Source organism: Solanum lycopersicum, chromosome 1 (assembly GCF_036512215.1).
Source record: "Solanum lycopersicum chromosome 1, SLM_r2.1".
Classification (NCBI taxonomy): Eukaryota; Viridiplantae; Streptophyta; class Magnoliopsida; order Solanales; family Solanaceae; genus Solanum; species Solanum lycopersicum.
In genome coordinates, this window is record NC_090800.1 from 80,758,126 (window position 1) to 80,777,027 (window position 18,902).

At 33.6% G+C, this 18,902-nt stretch overlaps 2 protein-coding genes across 4 annotated transcripts; one reads left to right on the forward strand and one right to left on the reverse strand.

The window, feature by feature from the left end:
• Positions 1-2,976: 2,976 nt before the first annotated feature.
• LOC101252525 (glutathione S-transferase zeta class-like) lies at positions 2,977-9,406 on the reverse strand. Of its 2 annotated transcripts, XM_004229765.4 has the most exons (10): positions 9,046-9,318; positions 8,804-8,903; positions 8,604-8,660; positions 6,538-6,623; positions 6,366-6,437; positions 6,031-6,084; positions 5,862-5,937; positions 4,733-4,794; positions 4,496-4,555; positions 2,977-3,466 (listed from the first exon to the last, which is right to left on the reverse strand). In XM_004229765.4, exons 1-10 carry the CDS (start codon positions 9,232-9,234, stop codon positions 3,368-3,370), a joined length of 855 nt encoding a protein of 284 aa, XP_004229813.1. In that variant the 5' UTR covers positions 9,235-9,318; the 3' UTR covers positions 2,977-3,367. The 2 variants fall into 2 exon arrangements, with proteins under 2 accessions (XP_004229813.1, XP_010325736.1); XM_010327434.3 differs by lacking the exon at positions 6,366-6,437 and having other exon boundaries at positions 9,046-9,406.
• A 798-nt stretch (positions 9,407-10,204) lies between these two features.
• Positions 10,205-18,452, forward strand: FKBP53 (peptidyl-prolyl cis-trans isomerase lFKBP53). 2 transcript variants are annotated; one of them, XM_004229766.5, is made up of 11 exons: positions 10,205-10,361; positions 10,444-10,517; positions 13,589-13,961; positions 15,051-15,312; positions 15,915-16,067; positions 16,230-16,463; positions 17,022-17,304; positions 17,412-17,499; positions 17,580-17,621; positions 17,713-17,761; positions 17,971-18,452. In XM_004229766.5, exons 1-11 carry the CDS (start codon positions 10,349-10,351, stop codon positions 18,053-18,055), a joined length of 1,656 nt encoding a protein of 551 aa, XP_004229814.1. In that variant the 5' UTR covers positions 10,205-10,348; the 3' UTR covers positions 18,056-18,452. The 2 variants fall into 2 exon arrangements, with proteins under 2 accessions (XP_004229814.1, XP_069143467.1); XM_069287366.1 differs by having other exon boundaries at positions 10,209-10,361; positions 17,025-17,304.
• Positions 18,453-18,902: the final 450 nt, after the last annotated feature.

The window sequence follows — 18,902 nt, forward strand, 5'->3', positions numbered from 1 at the left end:
TTAGTATTTTATACTATGATATTTAGATATAGATGTTATTAATTAGTGAAACATATCTTTTATGATCTCTACCTGTTGGGATGTTAACTAATCTATAAGTTATGAGTAAAGAGAATATATTTTTATTACGTACTCATAATCATTCACCTATGAATAAATTAATATTTTAATATAATGATTTTTTGTGATCATGTTTATTGGTGTCATTTTCAGTGTATTTGAGTATTTAAATACATCAACAAATAAACAAATTATTTCGACACTTAAATTATAAACTGCAAATTGCAACTAAACATCTAAATTCTTTATACAGTGTTCATATTAATATTTTCGGTTTAAATTTCGATTGTAAATACATACGATCGTAACAAGTAATTCTTTAATTTTTTAAAATTCTTTTTAAACACTTGAATTAAGTTTTTCTATTAAGCATTTAATTAAACAAAATATTCTTATTAAATTCTTTTAGTTTACATATGTGTTCTCTATCATCCATTACATGAATAAGTTAACTCTTAACCAAAAAAAAAAAGTTAATTCTTAAAATATATCACCTACCCTTAAATATATGTATTTATCTTAATAAACTACAAAACCTCATACCTATCTCAACTAAGATTAATGTGTATATTTATGCTGGGGATGACATACTAGACTTAATGTGTATATTTAATTATGACTTGATGTGTATATTTAAGAACATGACATAGAAAATGTATTTTTGTTCTTCCCATCTAGTGTTTCTCAATTCATATTAGATGTCAGACTAAATTTGAATACCTTAAATTCATAAAAATATGTCAGTCATGGTGAATATACTGTTATGTGTCTCTTCTTGATTATATAGTATAAAATATAAATAAACGGCTAATAATAGAGACTACTAATTAATAATCTGTAACAACAATCAAGAAATATTAATATTATACGAAGATCATACTCCCTCCGTTTTTAATTATTTGTCAATATTTTTAGTTATTTTAATTATTTGTCTTTATTTTTTATATTTTTAATTATTTTGAAAAATATAAAACTTTTTTAAAATTTTAAGTTTTTAATTCATCTACTTCTTAATCAATATGGGTAAAATAATAAAAATTCACAATATCAATTTTTTTAAAATAAGTATAGCAATTTAAAAATGAAGTAATTAGGGACAAATGAAAGATACATTGTATTAATTAATGCTACTCAACAGTCAAATACGTTTTCCCAAATTGGATCCAAGTACAAACTGATGTGGGAATTAATTTAATTTACAATGATTGCATATGGTTATGCCAAAGTTTCTTTTGAGATAATCACATTCTATTTTCAACGTCTAATGTACTTTTATGATGAAAAAATATATATATATTTAAAAATTTATTTCTTAAAAATAATAAATTTTTTCGATTTTCTTAATCAATGATCATAACAAAATAATTGAAAAATAATATTTCTCAAACCTTTTGGAAGATCAAACTAATCACCAATTTATGAAGTGTAACATTTCAGTTGAAATATGGAAATTATCACTAAAGTTCATAGCCTCTTCATTCACATGATAATATCAAATTATAAAGGAAACGATGATATTTTAGAATCATTATTATGATATTAAAGACGTTTTTGATTAAGTAGATGAAAAGGGGGATAATTAAATTCTATAAGCGAATTGAAAGAATGATATTTGTGCGTAACTTTTAATATGTTAAGCACAATTCTTTTTTTTTTTAATCCTTTTTCAATTTTCATTTCAAATTCTATAACAAAGAACCCTTATAAGTAAAGCACATAAGAGTAAGTTACGTAAATAAATCAATTAGTAACGAAGGATATGAATTGAACTATTTTACTTATTCTAAGAATACATTAAAGTTTGTCTACTGTTATCTGCATATGTTTCATAAACTGATAATTTTTTAAATATTTTTAATGAAATTTCATTTAAACACTTGTAATTGAATATTTAAACACATGATAAAATATTTCTATTAAAACATGTTCGGACTTTCTTTTCTAAAAGCAACGTGTGTGGATGGTAACCCAGACACTGACATAATAATAATAATAATAATAATAATAATATAATAGCAACGTCATGAGAAAACTTAAGGGCCCGTTTGGACAAAAAAGGAAGGTCCCAATCGAAAGCACCTCCTTTGCACCCCATTTTCTCAGCCCCCCATTTACGATTTACGGCATGTGCTTTAAACGTTTTATTTAGAGGAGTTTTTATATTTATGAGATCTGGAAAATAAAAATTCGGATTGTGAATTAGCTAACAGATTTTATAACTTGTTTGGTTAATTTTTTGGATGATTAAAAAGTATTATTTTTTTAAATTAAAAAAATGCGATGTGGTTTAATTAAGTTTTTAAAAGAAAATTGAGAAAATGCATAACTATCCCTTTAACCTATCTCGAAATCTCATAAGCACATTTATCCTATACTGAGGTCCTATTATCCCCTAAACTTATTTTATATAAGTAATTTTCTATACTTTTTGGCCTACATGGCACTAGTTTGAAAAAAAAATCAAACAACATTGGATCCACAAAATAATGCCACGTAGGTCGAAAAGAGTTAAAATATTATTAATAAAATAAGTTCATAGATAGTAGGACCTTAATATTTGTCTGCTAATAATTTTATACACTTTTAAAAAACTATAAGTAAAAGGTAATTTTACTATATTACCCACTGAACATAATAAATGTATTGATCTCATAAAATGGACAAATATTATAAGACATTCAAAAATAATATAGTGTCCAATTATTATTAAACAGAGAGTAGTAAACATTGTGAGTTTTTTTTTTAATTACTAAACAGTATAAAAATCAATATATTTGCATAGAAAATGTGGACCTACAAAATTAAAGATTAAGATATTTACACCTTAGGATCACTCTGAGCTTTTGACACATTTTATTCCATGCTTGAATTTCCTTACGCATGACAAAAAATGTGAATAACCTAACTTCTCAGTCATAGCAAAACAACGATTATATTAATATACCCAGTGAATATTACAAGGGAGATACAAAGACAATAAAATATATACAGACCTTACCTCTACCTCGTAGAGATAGAGAGACTGTTTCCAAAAGACAGTCGACTCAAATGCTTCTCAGTCACATAATAGAAAAGTTCCATATTACAATATTCGTCAACAATATTTTTTCTTTCATAAGATTTTCTATTAAAAAGAAAAAGATACTTTATAGTTTCTTGCAATTGTGCATTTAACACTTCACCCTTAACCAGTACGAAGAAAATCTTGTTGGGAGTGTCAATGGATCCTGCAGAGTGCGACTCGGATTAAGTCGGAGCTCTAACGTGAGCTCCGGACACCGGGTGGAAAACCGAGAAAAATATAAGCTCAGGGGGAAGCATCAGGCTGTCGTTCTGGCAAGGAAGCTTGGAATTCTGGTAATGCTTCACAAGAATCATATATTTTCCTCAAGGTTGGAAACTCAGACTGAACATGCACAATAATGTCAACATCAAAATGTGAGATTTTTTTTATCTGCTAGTGAGGCAACATAGGGGGTGGGGTAAAAGACAGTAGAAGATGCACGTTAGGTTCACAAATATTAAATGAATGTGACAGTATATATATTCCAGAGGAGAGAAAACAGGACACATGTTTCAGTTTTCACAAGTGTGATGTAAAATGTTAAGCCACACAAAAATATACAAACAAAGGCTATATATTTATTTTTCATATATGATTGTAAACTATGATAGGGATGTCGATGGCGCGAGTGTGGTGTGCGTTTTATCTCAATCCACAAATTTACAACCTATGTATAGTAGTTTTTATGCAATTATTATGAAACAAATATAGCAAGATTTTACTTAATTACGAAATGTAGCATTATTTTTAATTTTAGAGTCGAGGAAGACACTATATTCACACAATGTATAATGTCGCTACCTAACTATATCCATGTGTGCCTGATTGCCTGCTATAGAACTCCAAATTATCGTTACACTGATAATTTTTTAAACCTAGTGCAATTTTGAATAAACAAAGGGCCTTAATTCGCTGTCGTGTAATTTTTCCTAACATGAAATGATAATGAAATCTTGTCTCAATTAAGGTAAAGATTCGATGAATATGATCACGTAATCTTAAGTGAATGCCATGAAAATGGCATTCAATTACCTTATTGTCAATTAGCCATCCCTAATACTATAGCTTATTTTTGGTGGGGAAGGTGAGATTCAGAGCCAAACTCATATCAACTAAGTTCACTAACAAGCTCACACTTGGTTACTTAGTCAAATAAGATGTGCCAAGCTTGAGCTCGTACTTGAGCTTATCTATTTAAGTGTTAGTCCAGAGCTTGATTCAAGTTGGCTCGTTTTGTAGTTAAGGACAATGAAGTTTGTTTAATCCAAAGCAGAGAGACTTGAGGGATCTCAGAAGATTTTTAAGCTAGTTATCATGTTGCAGTCAAAAAAAAAGAAGACCCAAATACATTTAGTAGCCACATAAACTTACCATGTCAATGTCAAACCTTTTAGTAGCTACTGCAATTTGAGGTGCCAAAAACACGTCAGCCTACAATGTTCACCGCGTTATATCAGCTGGGATCATTTAGGAATAACATTGTCAAGATTATTAGTAATCATTTAACTGTTGACATGATATTATCTCCACTACTTTCGAAGCTAAAAGAATTCAGGTGCACAATAAAACAATGCTATCAAGAAAGCATACAAGCGCTAGACAAAATACCATATATACTTCATCTCCTGTAGCATACTTTCCAGCAGAACCTGTCAGCAATTTTTCAAGAGCTGCTCTAAAACAAAAGAAATTTCTTCAGAACCAATGAAACAAGAGGTTCAAGAACAATACTGATCAAGGAAACAAAATTCACTACATCAGGCAACAGAAGGAGTCCTAGTTGAATCTTATAATCTATAGAAACATGAGGATAGTGTCATCTTGTCTAATTTGAATACCAGACGCCTAAGCAAACAAAACGAGGATATTGAACACTGCCAGGCTAAAAAAAACCATACAGAACTAATTTTACTCTTTTGATACATGAAAATCAAATTGACTACTAATTAAGGCAAATATGATCTCTATCCAGATATATGAGACACCCTTTATGACAATTAATCCAATAAATGTTCAATTGGATTTCAAAAAGTTTGAACATGTAAAAACCATAAGCAAAGTTTTATGGAATCAAGTATTAAGAACTCAATTGATAATATAGAAGATCGAAATCCCACTCATTTGATGATTTCCCTATTATACAAGTTATATTTACAAACCAAAAAGTAGTCCGCTACATAGAAAATATCTAAGCAAAACTAACTCCTTGATAACCAATCCAGTGAAACTATGTCAAATAAATTAGAAAAAGAGACTCCATGATGATGAAATTTCTTTTTTTTTTTTATGAGTACAACATGAGCATTTATGTACCAAAACAACTCAAAGCTCAAGATCGAATTAACTTGAAAGCTTTATTGGTGACTTTTCTTTTCTCACGTGGACTAAATGAGTATGGTAAATAAAACATGCCTAAAACTTATCTGACAGGAGAACATTTCCTGCGGTGGATACACAAGCAAGCATAGCCTGCTTGGCTTTACATAATTTCCCATTTTTACCTTCTTTTCTTAAAAATCAATGGTAGTTTCAATTTTTAAAACCTAGGCAAGGAAGAGATTATTCTATTAAAACATTGATAAAACCTCAAATACAAAAATGTCTTTGAGGACTGGAGGGAGGAATGATATAATTCCCTAAAGCTACAGGTGAAGTAGCAGAAAATTGTTAGGAGATGGTTAGGAAAAGAGCAAAGAACAAACTTAGGAATCGACAGGAAAATTCTAAAGAAACTTACCTCCAAAACCTTTTTGAATGTGAAATTTTGCCCATAATTGTTTCTCTTCAGGACCAACCCTTTCTTCCATGTACCTCTGAAAATTGAATGGCAATTATTATGGCCCTGACAAAACAACATCCTTAACAAGACAGAGCATAAAACGGGACTGCTGGAGCAAGAGAAATACCAGCACTGATAACATATGAAGTGGCTGCATATTGGAGCTGACAATACTTGCTGCCTGCAGAGAAAGACAAGGGGTGCACAACTTTTATCCTAGTTGCAGCCAAACTTGCTCCTTAGAACATATTTTATGAAAAAAGTCAATGTTCATCATCCATAAATTTGGAGATAATATATATCACCATTCTTCGAGATATCTTGCCCTTATGGACTCAAGATAATGAGCATACACATGCAACACAATTCAAAATGCCCTTTAAGGACTTCTCTTTCAGATTAATTCATAATGCCCTTCAAGGACTTCCTAAGTGAAAGGATCCATAGGCACTTGGATCTAACCTGAAGATTGAGAGCTCTTAATTGAGGTTTAATTGGCAACAGGGGTCTCTGATGATACTTCTCTTCCAAATACTACCCAAACAGCAAAGAGATTAACACACACAACTGAATCATTCATGACGGTGTCAGGATTAGGAATCAAAGAAGATCATATAAGCTTAAGAGATCCTACCAGTAAAATTGCATAGGAGTCTGAAATTACCACATCACCATCTACCAAAACAGGAACATAATGAAGAGGATTTAATTTATCAAACTCTGCAAACATGTATAAGACATTAGTCAGAATTAGCGGTGCTACAAGAAATTATGCATATACCACCAATATTCATTCTGGAAGCATTGCTCAAACTCAGAAACTATACTAGGTAATTCACTGAACACTGATTGCTATGGAAGATTGTGTTTATGCTCGTGTTAGGTAAAAAATTAATGGATCCAGAACTTCATCACAGTTCTCATAACTGTATTGCAGAGGCCGGCTGCCGGTATCACAAAGTTCTACAATCTGAAGTTGAAACTGGCTTTCCCCAACTCAATCAAGAGAGAATATCCTTATATCATCAAGTAGACCTATCTATGCTTCATCTTTTTTTTTACCCTGGATAAATTTGTCTGCTTTGACGCTTTCAACAGGGCAAGAGCTTGCATGTATACAAATGCTTAAATAAACTGACGCTACATACACAATATTATGGATATCCCATAGTAAGACTTCCAATTATTTATACACCTTTAATCCTTTCTTGACTTAAAAAAGGTCTTATATTACAGGAAGATTTAGGCACCAATAACCAGAGAGCTAAGTACTTAAAAAGGCTACTGGCTCAGCATCCTTACCAAAGGAAGTGAACGATTAAATGGGCATATATTTCCGTCGAGAAGGGTGATCTTAATCATATCACAGAAAATGTTGATTGGACAATTTTATGCTGTCTTAGAGAGGAGGATAGTTTGAGCTACAAAAACTAGAAATCAGAACCCGAAACAGCTGCTATTTTAAGATGATTTGGAAGACATGCTGCGTGAACGATGTCCTATGGATAAAAATGGGTAAGATGAGATCTTATTGGTACCAATTAATAAAACACTTCAGAAAAATATTGTAAATCATGAATGTTCCTGGGGTTGTAGAACCCACTTACAATGAGTCTTTCTTTTCCCTGATCAGTCCCACTGAATATGAGACATCTCTCATTGCCTATTGGCATAATAAACAAAAAGCAGTCACCTCAAGCCTAAGTTACAGATATGCATAGGCTTTTTTACTATATCACTGGCTAATGAGATTACTGTCAGGTGAAGCTGGAAACGTCACAAGGAAAATGCCAAGGGAAATGAATAATTTTAGGGATGGGCCTGAATTATTTAACCTAAAGCTGAACACTTGCATGAAGTTAGATCTATTTCTCTTAAACCCTGTCAGTGTTCAAAGTTCAGATATTTGGTACCCTGCCACGGGGAGCTCTCTATTATAAGCAGGCTAGAGAAGCAACGGGGCAATTCACAACTGAACAATATGTGTGTTATACTGGGGAATTCGGCATAGAGCAATTAACAAGAAGTTTAAGATATACTTTTTCAGCTTATTGGTTCTGAACCGTACATAAGCTAATGTTATGAGTTATCCAAAACAGTCGAACGACTTCTCTTACTTGTCGCGGAAATAGTTTCTAGTTCTACCCAGTGCCCATCACTATAGTAATCATGAGGTATAAGCTACTAGTGTTATACGTTTCAAAAACAGCCAAAAGGCTTATTCATACTCTTAACTGAATGACTGCTATTTCTGTTCATCACTACACTAATCAAGGACTATTCACTATACGAGTTCTGTTTAAAAGTAATCATGGCTCAGGAGCTATAAGCAAAAGCTTCACTTAAAGGGCTTACATAGACTCTGAAGAACCATGAAGTTGAACCATCAATAGCATATAGTAATGTTCACATTCTAACAAATATGGCAGCAACTAGGATCTCTATGTCTAATTAAGCAGATAGGAGCTAGATTAACCAATCTTCAGACTGTCGGACTCACCGTTATTTCTATTTAAAAATCTGCAGAGACATCTCGCCCAGACCACAAAGAATAGCTTTCTTGGCTGGAGTTATCCACTACTTATAGTAATTTCTATGGGAAATCTTCTTTTATCAACACAATATTGCCCTCAAGACAAGCCTTTGGTAATTCTGAATTCCATACAGGTGAATGACTATCAAAAAAATCAAACAAAATACCTGAAGTGAACTGTTCTCCTTTGCCAAGGTTGACTGCTCTATATTCATAAGAAAGACCTGTGAATCCCAGAAACCAAAACACAAAGTTAACAATCAAATAATTATTCAGTTGAAGTCCCCAACCCCAACACTCACCCCCACACAAAAAAAGAAAGGATATTAAAACAAAAATTCAATCTTGGGATTGACCAAGAATAGACCTTTGAGATTTAAGGCGAAGCGAACTCTCCAAGAACATGAACTTTGCCAGAAAGAATACAATACAATCTTCGAAACCCATGTTGAATCAGTTGCCTTCTTCTGCCAAAATGCATTGAACTTGGAATTTATTACATAAAAATGTAAGCTTTCAATTTCTCGTTCAGCTCAAAATTAGCTCCTTTCAAGCTTTGTGTTTTTTGGTTGGTGTGCGTGAAGACAGAGAGACAGAAAGAAAACTTACCATTGAGTTATCGGATTCCATGGAAGAACCCGAAATGGGAACAGCTAATGAAACATCAACAATGGAGTTGGTAGTTGGAGTTACAGTGTTAGAAAAATGTCTACCAAACCACAGTTGAAAATTGTCAGCTTTGACTAGTTTAATATAGGATCTGCTTATTTGCAACAACATTGGCGGATTTATCTTCATTTCTACTCACTTTTTCGGAAAAATTAACGTTTCTGCTCTCTGTTGTACATCTGAATTCGTATAGGAGAAAGACATATATATCTAAAGATAAATTGTGTTAAATTATTTTGATAAAAAAAAGAAAGAGATTTTTTTTAAAAAAATAAAGAACGGTTTATTTTATGGTTAGGACAAAAAAACAATATTCCCTCGATCTTAATTTATGTCACTTTTTTTATTTTAAAAATTAAATAGTTTAAGTTGAATTATAAATTTGCGTATAAAATTTTATTTTTTAAAAAAAGGTAAAATATATATATTTGTAAATCACGTAAAAGAATACTATGAGTCCCTATAATTAATAATTCAAAATATTTAAAAAATTTATAATAAAATATAAATTTGTTTAACTCTTGAAATCATAAATAGAATATTTTTTTTAAGTATAGCACTAATTTTTATCGAATGGTAATATATATTAAGGATTAAATAATATTATACTTAATAAATATATTAAATATTAAATATAAGTAATAATTTTCTTGCACTTTAAAATTGTAGTCTAGTTGTAATTCTCATCTTATTTTCACAAATTTAATTATATTTATGTTTAGAATGATAATTATGATTTATCATAATTCTTTTTGTTGTTGTTAATTTATTATAAGTAATAATATTATATTATTATGTTCATTAAAATGATATTCTTTTACCTTATTATTAGAGCATGTTTTCATATAACAATACCAACATAAGTTTGCTCCCTAATTATTACTATTATGATGATGAATTATCATTTTGTTAAAATATATTTTTGTAAGTAATGATAATTGTGAGTGATATATTTCTCTTTAAATACATTCTATATTTTTAGAAGATCCATTTATTTTTTATAAATAGTATTTTAATATTATAGTACACACAAAAAAATCAATTTTATTTATTATTCATTAACACGGAGCACATGCACTTAACTTCACTTCTACTCCAATAAAAGTTTAAGCGCGCTAAGTAAAGCAAAGAAACAAACTCCCGCCCAAACTCACACGTATAAATAGTTTAGGGTTTGAGGGGAAACAAAGATCACCGCTTCGCTTCGCTTCGCCTAGGGTTCACCAACCGCGAAGCTAAAACAATGGCGTTTTGGGGTAAAATTTTATCAACTGTTTTCTAAAGCTTTTTTTGATCGATCATCACAAGATCGCTTACTTTTTTTTTTTGGTTTTATAGGTATTGAAGTGAAAGCTGGTAAGCCAGTTACTCATTTGTCCAATAATGAGAGAGGAAGACTACGAATTTCTCAGGTGATTTATGGATGAATGAGATCTTCTACAATTCCCAATATTTTTAGATAAATTAGTGATTGACACAGTGAATTAGAAATCCATGTTGTATAGGGTTTAAAGTTTAAACTACTATAATCTCAAGATTCATATGAAAATATTTTCTTTTTGGGACTTCAAATTGTTTGGTACTAAGGCTGATGATGATAGGAATGCACTTAATGCAAGCTGATCCTGGGAATATGGAGATACAACAGCAGGAGAGTTTGAAATATCGAACCTACATGAAGTTTCTTATCTGAAAGAGTAAAGCAACTTGGTTAAAATTAGGACATGACAATACCAATTACTTTCATTTTGTGATCAAACATAGAAAACTCCCGTCTTTCTACAATACAAGTTAGGGATGACCAAGGTGACTGGAAGAATGACCCTGAATTAGTTGCACAGGTGTCTGTAGATTATTATACTGGTTTGCTAGGAAAAGCAACTCCAACAAGAGTTAAGGTCTCCTAGCTTTATTCAGAATGGTACTCTTCTAACTATTGATCAGCTGGTTGATTTCGTTAAGCCATTTACTAGACAGGAGGTAACGTCTGCTATTATTAAAGTTACTAGTATTAAGAGCCCTGGGCCTGGTGGTTATGGTAGTTGCTTTTCCAAAGCAATATGGGGTATTGTTGGAGAGGACATCACTGAGGCAGTCATGGACTATTTTCAGAAAAGGTAACTGTTAAAACATTCGAACTCCACTATCATTGCACTTATCTTTAAAGTTACAGAACATAGCCACAGAACAGAACCAATATTGACCAATCTCTTACAGTAATGTCTTGTATAAATGCATCTCCAAAATGATTTGTACAAGATTAAGAACTATTGTAAATCATTTGGTGGCTGAGAACCAAGCAATGTTTATGCAAGGGAGATCAATGATCCAATTTTTTTTGATTTGTCATGATCTACTTGGGCACTACTAGATGAAGTCTTCACCTAGGTACCTACTGAAACTTGACTTATAGAAGGCATATTACAGGGAGTGAGTTGGAAATATTTAGGGGAAGAAATAAAAGGCTTTTGATTTCCTGGGAAATTCATTAAGCTGGTGATGACTTGTGTGACGCCAACAAAATTCTCTGTTAAGGTAAATGGAGAAAGCCATGTTTTTTTTAAGGGAGAAGAGGACTTAGGCAAGGTGATCTTGCCTCACCAGACACCACTGTTGTTTTTCTTGGTGATGAATTACCTTACCAGGATTTTAAAATTAATGAGCTTGTTGCTAAGTTTAAGTTCCGACCAATGTGTAAGGACATACAGTTGACTCATCTTATATTTGGCGATGATCTTGTGCTATTTCATAAAGAGACAGTTTACTTAGTAGATAGGATCATGGAAGCACCAACAGATTTCAGTGATGTTACTGGGTTGGGTAGCTAATATAGACAAATCAAGAATCTTTTATGGCTAGAGTAACTTATGAACTTAAAATCCGAATCATTGCTTAGACACAATTTTCTATTGAAGCATCCTTACAAGATATCTTGGATTTCCCCCTCATCCAAGAAATAGAGTAAAATGCAATGCCAACAAGTAAATTGACAAAATTACCAACTAAATCAAACTGACATACTCCAAACAGTTATCCTCTGCAGGCAAACTTTAGACTAGAAATGTTGCTTTCTTTTCCATTCATAGTTTTTTGGTAGAAGTATTTACTAGTGAATAGGAGGTGTAGGGAGTACATGAGGGGAAGCTCTAAAAACAGAAGGAAGATCTCCTTGGTTTCATGGGAAATAGATTGTTTTCCAAAGAAGTTAGGGGGGCTAAATATCAAGGGATGTAGAACTTGGAATATTGCTTCGGTTGATAAATTGTTGCGACAGCTTATTCAAAAGAAAACTCACTATGGGTCAAGTGGGTCCATGGTGTATATATGAGATCTACTGAAACTCTGAAAGCATATGGGATTACCAGACTCCTCCAGATAGTAATTGGTATTGGAGGGAGATGAACTCTTTGAAAGAAAGGATGAAAAGATGGTATGTGCAGGGGATGTATTGTCTGACTCCTAGAGGTGAGTATTCCATTACTTGTAACTATTTAGATCTGACAGGAGAACAACCTAGACTTGCTACTACTGAGCTTATATATAGAGTCATTATGTGGTTAGCATCTCAAAATAGACTGCTTACAAAAGACAGGTTATTGAAGCTGAATATACCAGTGGAGGAGAGTGACTGTTGCCTGTGTGCCCATCAAGTTCCTGAGTACCCAACACATTTGTTTATGGAGTTTAGCTGGATCAATGTAGCGGACTGGTGCTACACTCTATGATAGATAATTGATAAGAGGTTTGATCAACCTGAAGAACAAGTAGTGGAAGCAGTTCAAAAAGGGGATACTAGAAGCTGTATGAGGAGCTATGATACACCATGCATGGAGAGTTAGGAAATGGAAGATATTCTAAGGAAATCATGTATAGCCGGATGAAGTGATTGCACATACAAAGAGAAATAGTCGTACGCTGTGATTCCAAGAAAGCAATCAGATCTAGAGAGGCTTTACATAGATTGGAAATGTAACTAGTTGCTGTTTTTTTGTTTACTTAAGACCTACTTTTCACCATCCTTCCTAGAAGATGGCTGTGGAATTAGGTGCCCTTTAGGTTGTGATTTGTGGTTGTTTGTTGATGGTAATCTTTCACATTTAACCAAAAAAGTAACGATAAATTGTTTGGCATCATTCAATTGCTGTACAAGCTAAACATGATGAAATGTTTTCCCTACCAAACTAATTTTTCAACAGTTTGCTAATCCTTTATTCCACAGAGGTCAATTTAATGCTTATTTTAGCTTTCTAGTTAGTCAAGTACTGTCATATAGAATGAAATGGAGCAACCGTGCGAGTAGTTCAATTTCAGGCAACAAAGCAAAAAGATGTAAAGAAAGGGGAAAAGTTTAAAAGAAGCTCAAAATCTAGATTAAGCTTTCATTTGAGTTGAATTATATTTGTGATGCGTATTCATTTCTTATTAAGGATGACCGGGAGATTAACCACTTTAGCTTCTTGCTTTGCATGTTGTGTCCTTTTAGGCAACATTGGGAATTGGGAATGCTGAAACTAAAAGTTTGGTACAGTGTAATGTGGGGAACAAGAGTCCTGTTTTCCTCTGCGCTTTGTTACCTAACAAGACAGAGTCGTGCCATTTGGATTTAGAGTTTGAGGAGGCAGAAGATGTGGTTTTTTCTGTTCTTGGTCCTAGAACTGTTTATTTGACTGGTTACTATGTGGGAAATAGTCGGCGAGCAAATGTAAACAGTGATACAGAGTCATATGGAGAGGATATTGCAGACACGGAAACAGGGGAATCCTGCCATGACAGTGATGATGACAAGTATGATGATAGCTTTATCAATGATGCTGAACCAGAAATATCCCCACCTTCACCCGCTTCAAGCAGTGGAGGTATCTTTTTAACTCCATGTGATCATGTAAGGTTGAAGCTATCAATTGTCTCTTAAATGTGATTATGAGTTCTGCACCTATCCTTTTCTGCTGCTTATCTCCATGAGTGTGGGTTGTGTTAGTCCAGTGGGATATCTCCTCTCTTTAGACAAACTAAGCTTACGTTTGTACATGCAATTCCATATCATGATTTCATATCCCAAATTCTCCAAAAAGCATGCTTTGACATTCCAAATCATGATTTCAAATTTTTATAAATGTCAAAATTTGACCCATAAGTTAATATTTTGTAAAAAAAAAATCCATCACTTAAAATTTTGCAAAAAATGTCTCATGCTTCCAGCTAATTGATTGTCCGTACCTTGTGAAATGATTATATTCAAAAAAATAACTGGTTACTCCTATTGTTTACTAGTGGATCTATATAAAATTATGTGTATTTGGAAGTTTGTAATTATAAGACTTTATTTTTAAAAGAAATATGGAGATATGCGATTTATCAATGCGGTGTCTTAGGATACTCCAATATCTTGTTTTTGAACTTTGGTTGCTTATTTGGTAAGAGTTCATAAGAAATGAGAAATTTTGATGGTTTTCACAACTTGTGGGGCTTTCATTTATATGAGGAAAAAAATACAACTTAAGAAATCCAAATTGCAGGGATTGGGGGCAGTCGACAGACTGCTAATCCCCTCTCTCTGCCTCCCTCCAAATCAGCACGACCTGGCAGTATATATGTTGATACAAATGATCCAGCTGGTGTGCTGCTCCTATATTAGGAGCAAGGTATCGTAATGTAGCAGGGGAATCTGCTGTTTCGGCTACCACAATAGTGTATTCCATTGCTCCTATTATTTTTCTGATAATGGTCCACTCGATACCCACATCTCCTACTAGTATAGGTAACGGGTAGTTTTGTCTACCAAGATTAGGAAGATTAAAAAAATTCCCTAGCTTTCTTTGTCCCTCTTTGGATTCAAACTCTGGTCTCCTTCATTGACGGTTACGCCGCACCCATGGATGCTAGTGTCTCTTATCTTTATGCATCCTGCACTTCTATTCTTCTGATAGACTTTTTGGCATTTTCAGTTCAGGAAGATGATGAGAATGTGTCAGACAATAAACTTATCAACAACAAAGGCGGCCATAAAAGGCTTAGGAAGAAGTACCAAGTAAGTGAGTCAGAAAATGAGGATATATTGCAGGAAAGCGATGATGAAGATAGTTGTCTCTTATCTGCTCTTAAGAAGAAAACAGACGTGAAGGTTGTAGTAGCATCAGAAGATGCTCAGAAGAATGACATTCCTCATAGGACAGAAAATGGTGGTGCAGTGGAGTCTAAAAAAGCTAAGTAAGTCACACAGAAGCAACTACTGATTTCTGTTATTGCAGTAACTTTTTGGTCTTGGACGTGGTTCATTATAAGCATTATAAGGAACTAAGGTATCTAGTATGATAGGATCTTCTCCTTTGAAAACCACCTTTTCTCATAGCTGGATTTTTTCATGAACTCCACGAAGCCTTGCTGAAAGTTTTCAATGTATAATTGGTCTATTATCCATCCTAGGTACCCGATCTTACCAAAGGAAATTTTACATTGAATCATTTCATATTTTCTCTAGCTTTGAGTGTTACCTTGAAGAATTTTTTAAACTTTTCTTTTCTTATATCCATTGTTGGCATTTAGACCTGTTGCCAGTTCATGATTGTTTACAAAAGTAAGCTAACAATTAAGATTGAATAGCATCTGGCAGGCCAGCTCTTGAGTAATCCTGAAAAGGAAAAACGACTAGAAACTATTCCTTCCAAGTGCATGTTTCATCTCTGCTTTGTGGGCATGCATTCATGTGGAATGTTCTTCTCCTTTATTTTGTCCATTCAAGGGAACATTGCTAATCTCTAGCACAAGTGTCTAATCTTCCAGCTTATTTTGCTCCATCTTATTGAACACAGACATGAAAACAGCATTAACTCAAAGAAGAAGAGGAAGCAGCCTGATGGCAATGGTGGTAAACTTCTTGAAGCAAATACCATCAGTGATAGGAAGGACAACAGAGAGGATAAAACAAATTTGGTGGATGTTGGGTTCGCAATGACAATTGATATGTAAGATGTTGCTTTATTTTTGAATTAAGTTGTTCTGTTTTTGTTCTTACTCATGTTCAGATTGCTAGTTTATCCATTATATATGTGCTGATCAAGTTTCTCTTAATTTTTTTCTTACACCTCATCACCCTTTTAATTTTTTCAAGCTATATGCTCTGGCAGGAAAGATGGCCAATCTGATTCTCTGGAGCCCCTTGCGGAAGAGGATTCTAATCATGTTCCAAAATCGAAGAAAAGAAAGCATTCTGTGGAAGCCAAATCTGTTGAAAACCATGATACAGACTGCGCTGTCATTCTTAAAGAGGATCAACTGAAACAAGATCCTCTAAAAGCTGGTCACCTGGGTGAGGATCCAATTGCAATAGATGAAGAAGATCAAAAACTGACCATCAATAAGTGAGTTTTTAATGTTTAATTAGCCAGGCTGTTTTCTTGAGAACTTCACCAAATCTCGATGCTTCCTACTGCCTAAAAAGGGGACCCTACCTTTATCAGAACTCTTTTTTTGCCGAGGGAAAATAGGTTGGGAAAAACTAAATCTGCTGCGAATTACTACTCCTGTTCACTTTACTTGTCCATTTTTGGACTTGTACGCCCTTAAGAAACAATGATTATATGAGTAGTTTACCACAACTCATATTAATTGATGTGTAGTCCTAGGTCTTGGGAAATGATTTTGGGGAATAAGTAATAATGTTGAGGGTAAAATAGGAAAAAGATAATTATGTTTACGTGATACATTGAAAGTGACTAGTAAAAGTGAATCTATTTTTGGAATAGTGGACGAGTAAGGTGATCGGAGGGAGTAGTAGATATGTCATTATTGTCAATTTGATGTACATACTCTGATATCATGCACTTGCCTTATACCTGCATTCTCTAGGCAAGATTGTAATAAAATTTGTTTTAGGGACGACTATTTGGTTATAACATTTTGACCATCCATGCATGCAGTAGTAGTAAAGATGGAAAATCTGACTCTGTAGCTGATGAGCACCAACCGGATAAGAAACTTAAAAAGAAAAAGAAAAAGAAGACGAAATCTCAGGACGACTGTTTGGTAAACAAGGATCTTCCTGTTCTGCAAGAGAATGAAATGAATAGACAACCCGTGGATGTTGAGGACAAGAGTCTGAAGGTCAAGTCTACTGTAATAAGGACCTTGTCTAATGGGTTGACCATTGAAGAGCTCGCTGTGGGTGAACCTGGTGGAAAATTGGCCGCTCCGGGAAAGAAGGTAATTTAGTTGAGAATTTATAGATATCTTGAACTATGAATTGAGGCGACTTTACCTCAAGAAAAATAGAGTCTCATTTTTTTTTTGATGTTCGAACTGTTGCACAGATCAAAGTTCATTACACCGGCAAGCTAAAGGAGAATGGGCAGATATTTTACACAAATATGGGAAAATCTCCATATAAATTTCGTCTAGGTATTCACAGGACTCTTGGAAGAATTCATTTTGTTTTAATGGACTTTTGAACTCAGATTTTTCCTTTTTCTTGTTTGAAGGTGATAAAGACGTCATAGAGGGATGGAACCTTGGTCTTGCTGGTAAAGATGGCGATGAGTAGATTTGATATGTCTGTAATTCTTTTCTTTAATTGCTGCAGCTGCTAATATAATATTGTGTTTTCCATAACAGGCATGCGTGTGGGTGATAAAAGAAGGCTCACAGTCCCACCATCAATAGGGTATGCTGCATATTCATGTTCTGAATTTATTTGAAGACACAAGATTCCTCTCCCTGCTTCCCCTCAATCCTTCCTCTCCTTTTAACTTTTCCCTTCATTACTTTCCCAGTATGAGTTCCTTCCTCCAGAATCCTCGACTCTGCTACTGAATGCACATGTAACTTCCTTTTCCAACTTTGCTCAATTCTTGCTATTTCTCTTTTTTGCAGCTACGGCAGTGAGGGAGCTGGGGAGAATATCCCACCAAACTCATGGTTGGTGTTTGATATTGAATTGATTGGAGTCCGTGGGTAATTCAGCTTAACTTATCATTCCTGGAAGGAAAGTCACCTATGCAGAACTTATCTTTTCCTCTTGAAATTTGAGACTTGAACTGTCTATTGACATTGGCGCTGAGGCAGGATTCAGACAGAGAGATAGAAACTTGGGGCACTTTCTTCATTACCAGGATGGAGTGGCTAATGCTTAAAAGGCAAACTTTTCATAATTTTGTGTTGTACTTTGTAAGCGTTGAAAGAAAAGGAAAGTAGGACAAGCCAGCCTCCAACCTTTCCAGGTGGGGATTTTTGCATACCTGGCTCTGTTCATGATTCTCTAATAGAAAAATATACTGTGAATGGATTTTTGCATACCTAGAGATCGTATGCATTGAAGGATAATACATTTTATAGTGTTGAATTTCCAGTATAAACTCACGTTTAGTATGTTTAGCATTAAGAAAAATGTTATTCATGTAAAATAAATGCTTTTTCTGTCGTAATTTTAAGTGGTTGGCAAGTAAGAAAACATTTCCCAAAAGTTGTTGCATAGGGTTGTGAGTGGAGGGTAGGGGTGTGCAACGCTACTTATGTAACTTAACTTATTTTTCTTAGAGAATATTTTTCATAACTTAATTGGGAAATATTTCCTCCAAGAAACTTCCTGTATAATAGTCGAGTGTTATTATAAGTAGCATCAGCTATTGTTCATCCTTTTAACAATCTCAAATATCATTAACTAGATTGTAAATCAAGGGATCCCTAAAACAGTTTTCTATTTGTACAACGGGAGACATAGTATTACATTGTTCCTTTTCTGTTTTTGTGTTTTGACACAATCAGAAAAACAATGTTCCATTCGCTTTAAGCCAGTTGAGAGGAGT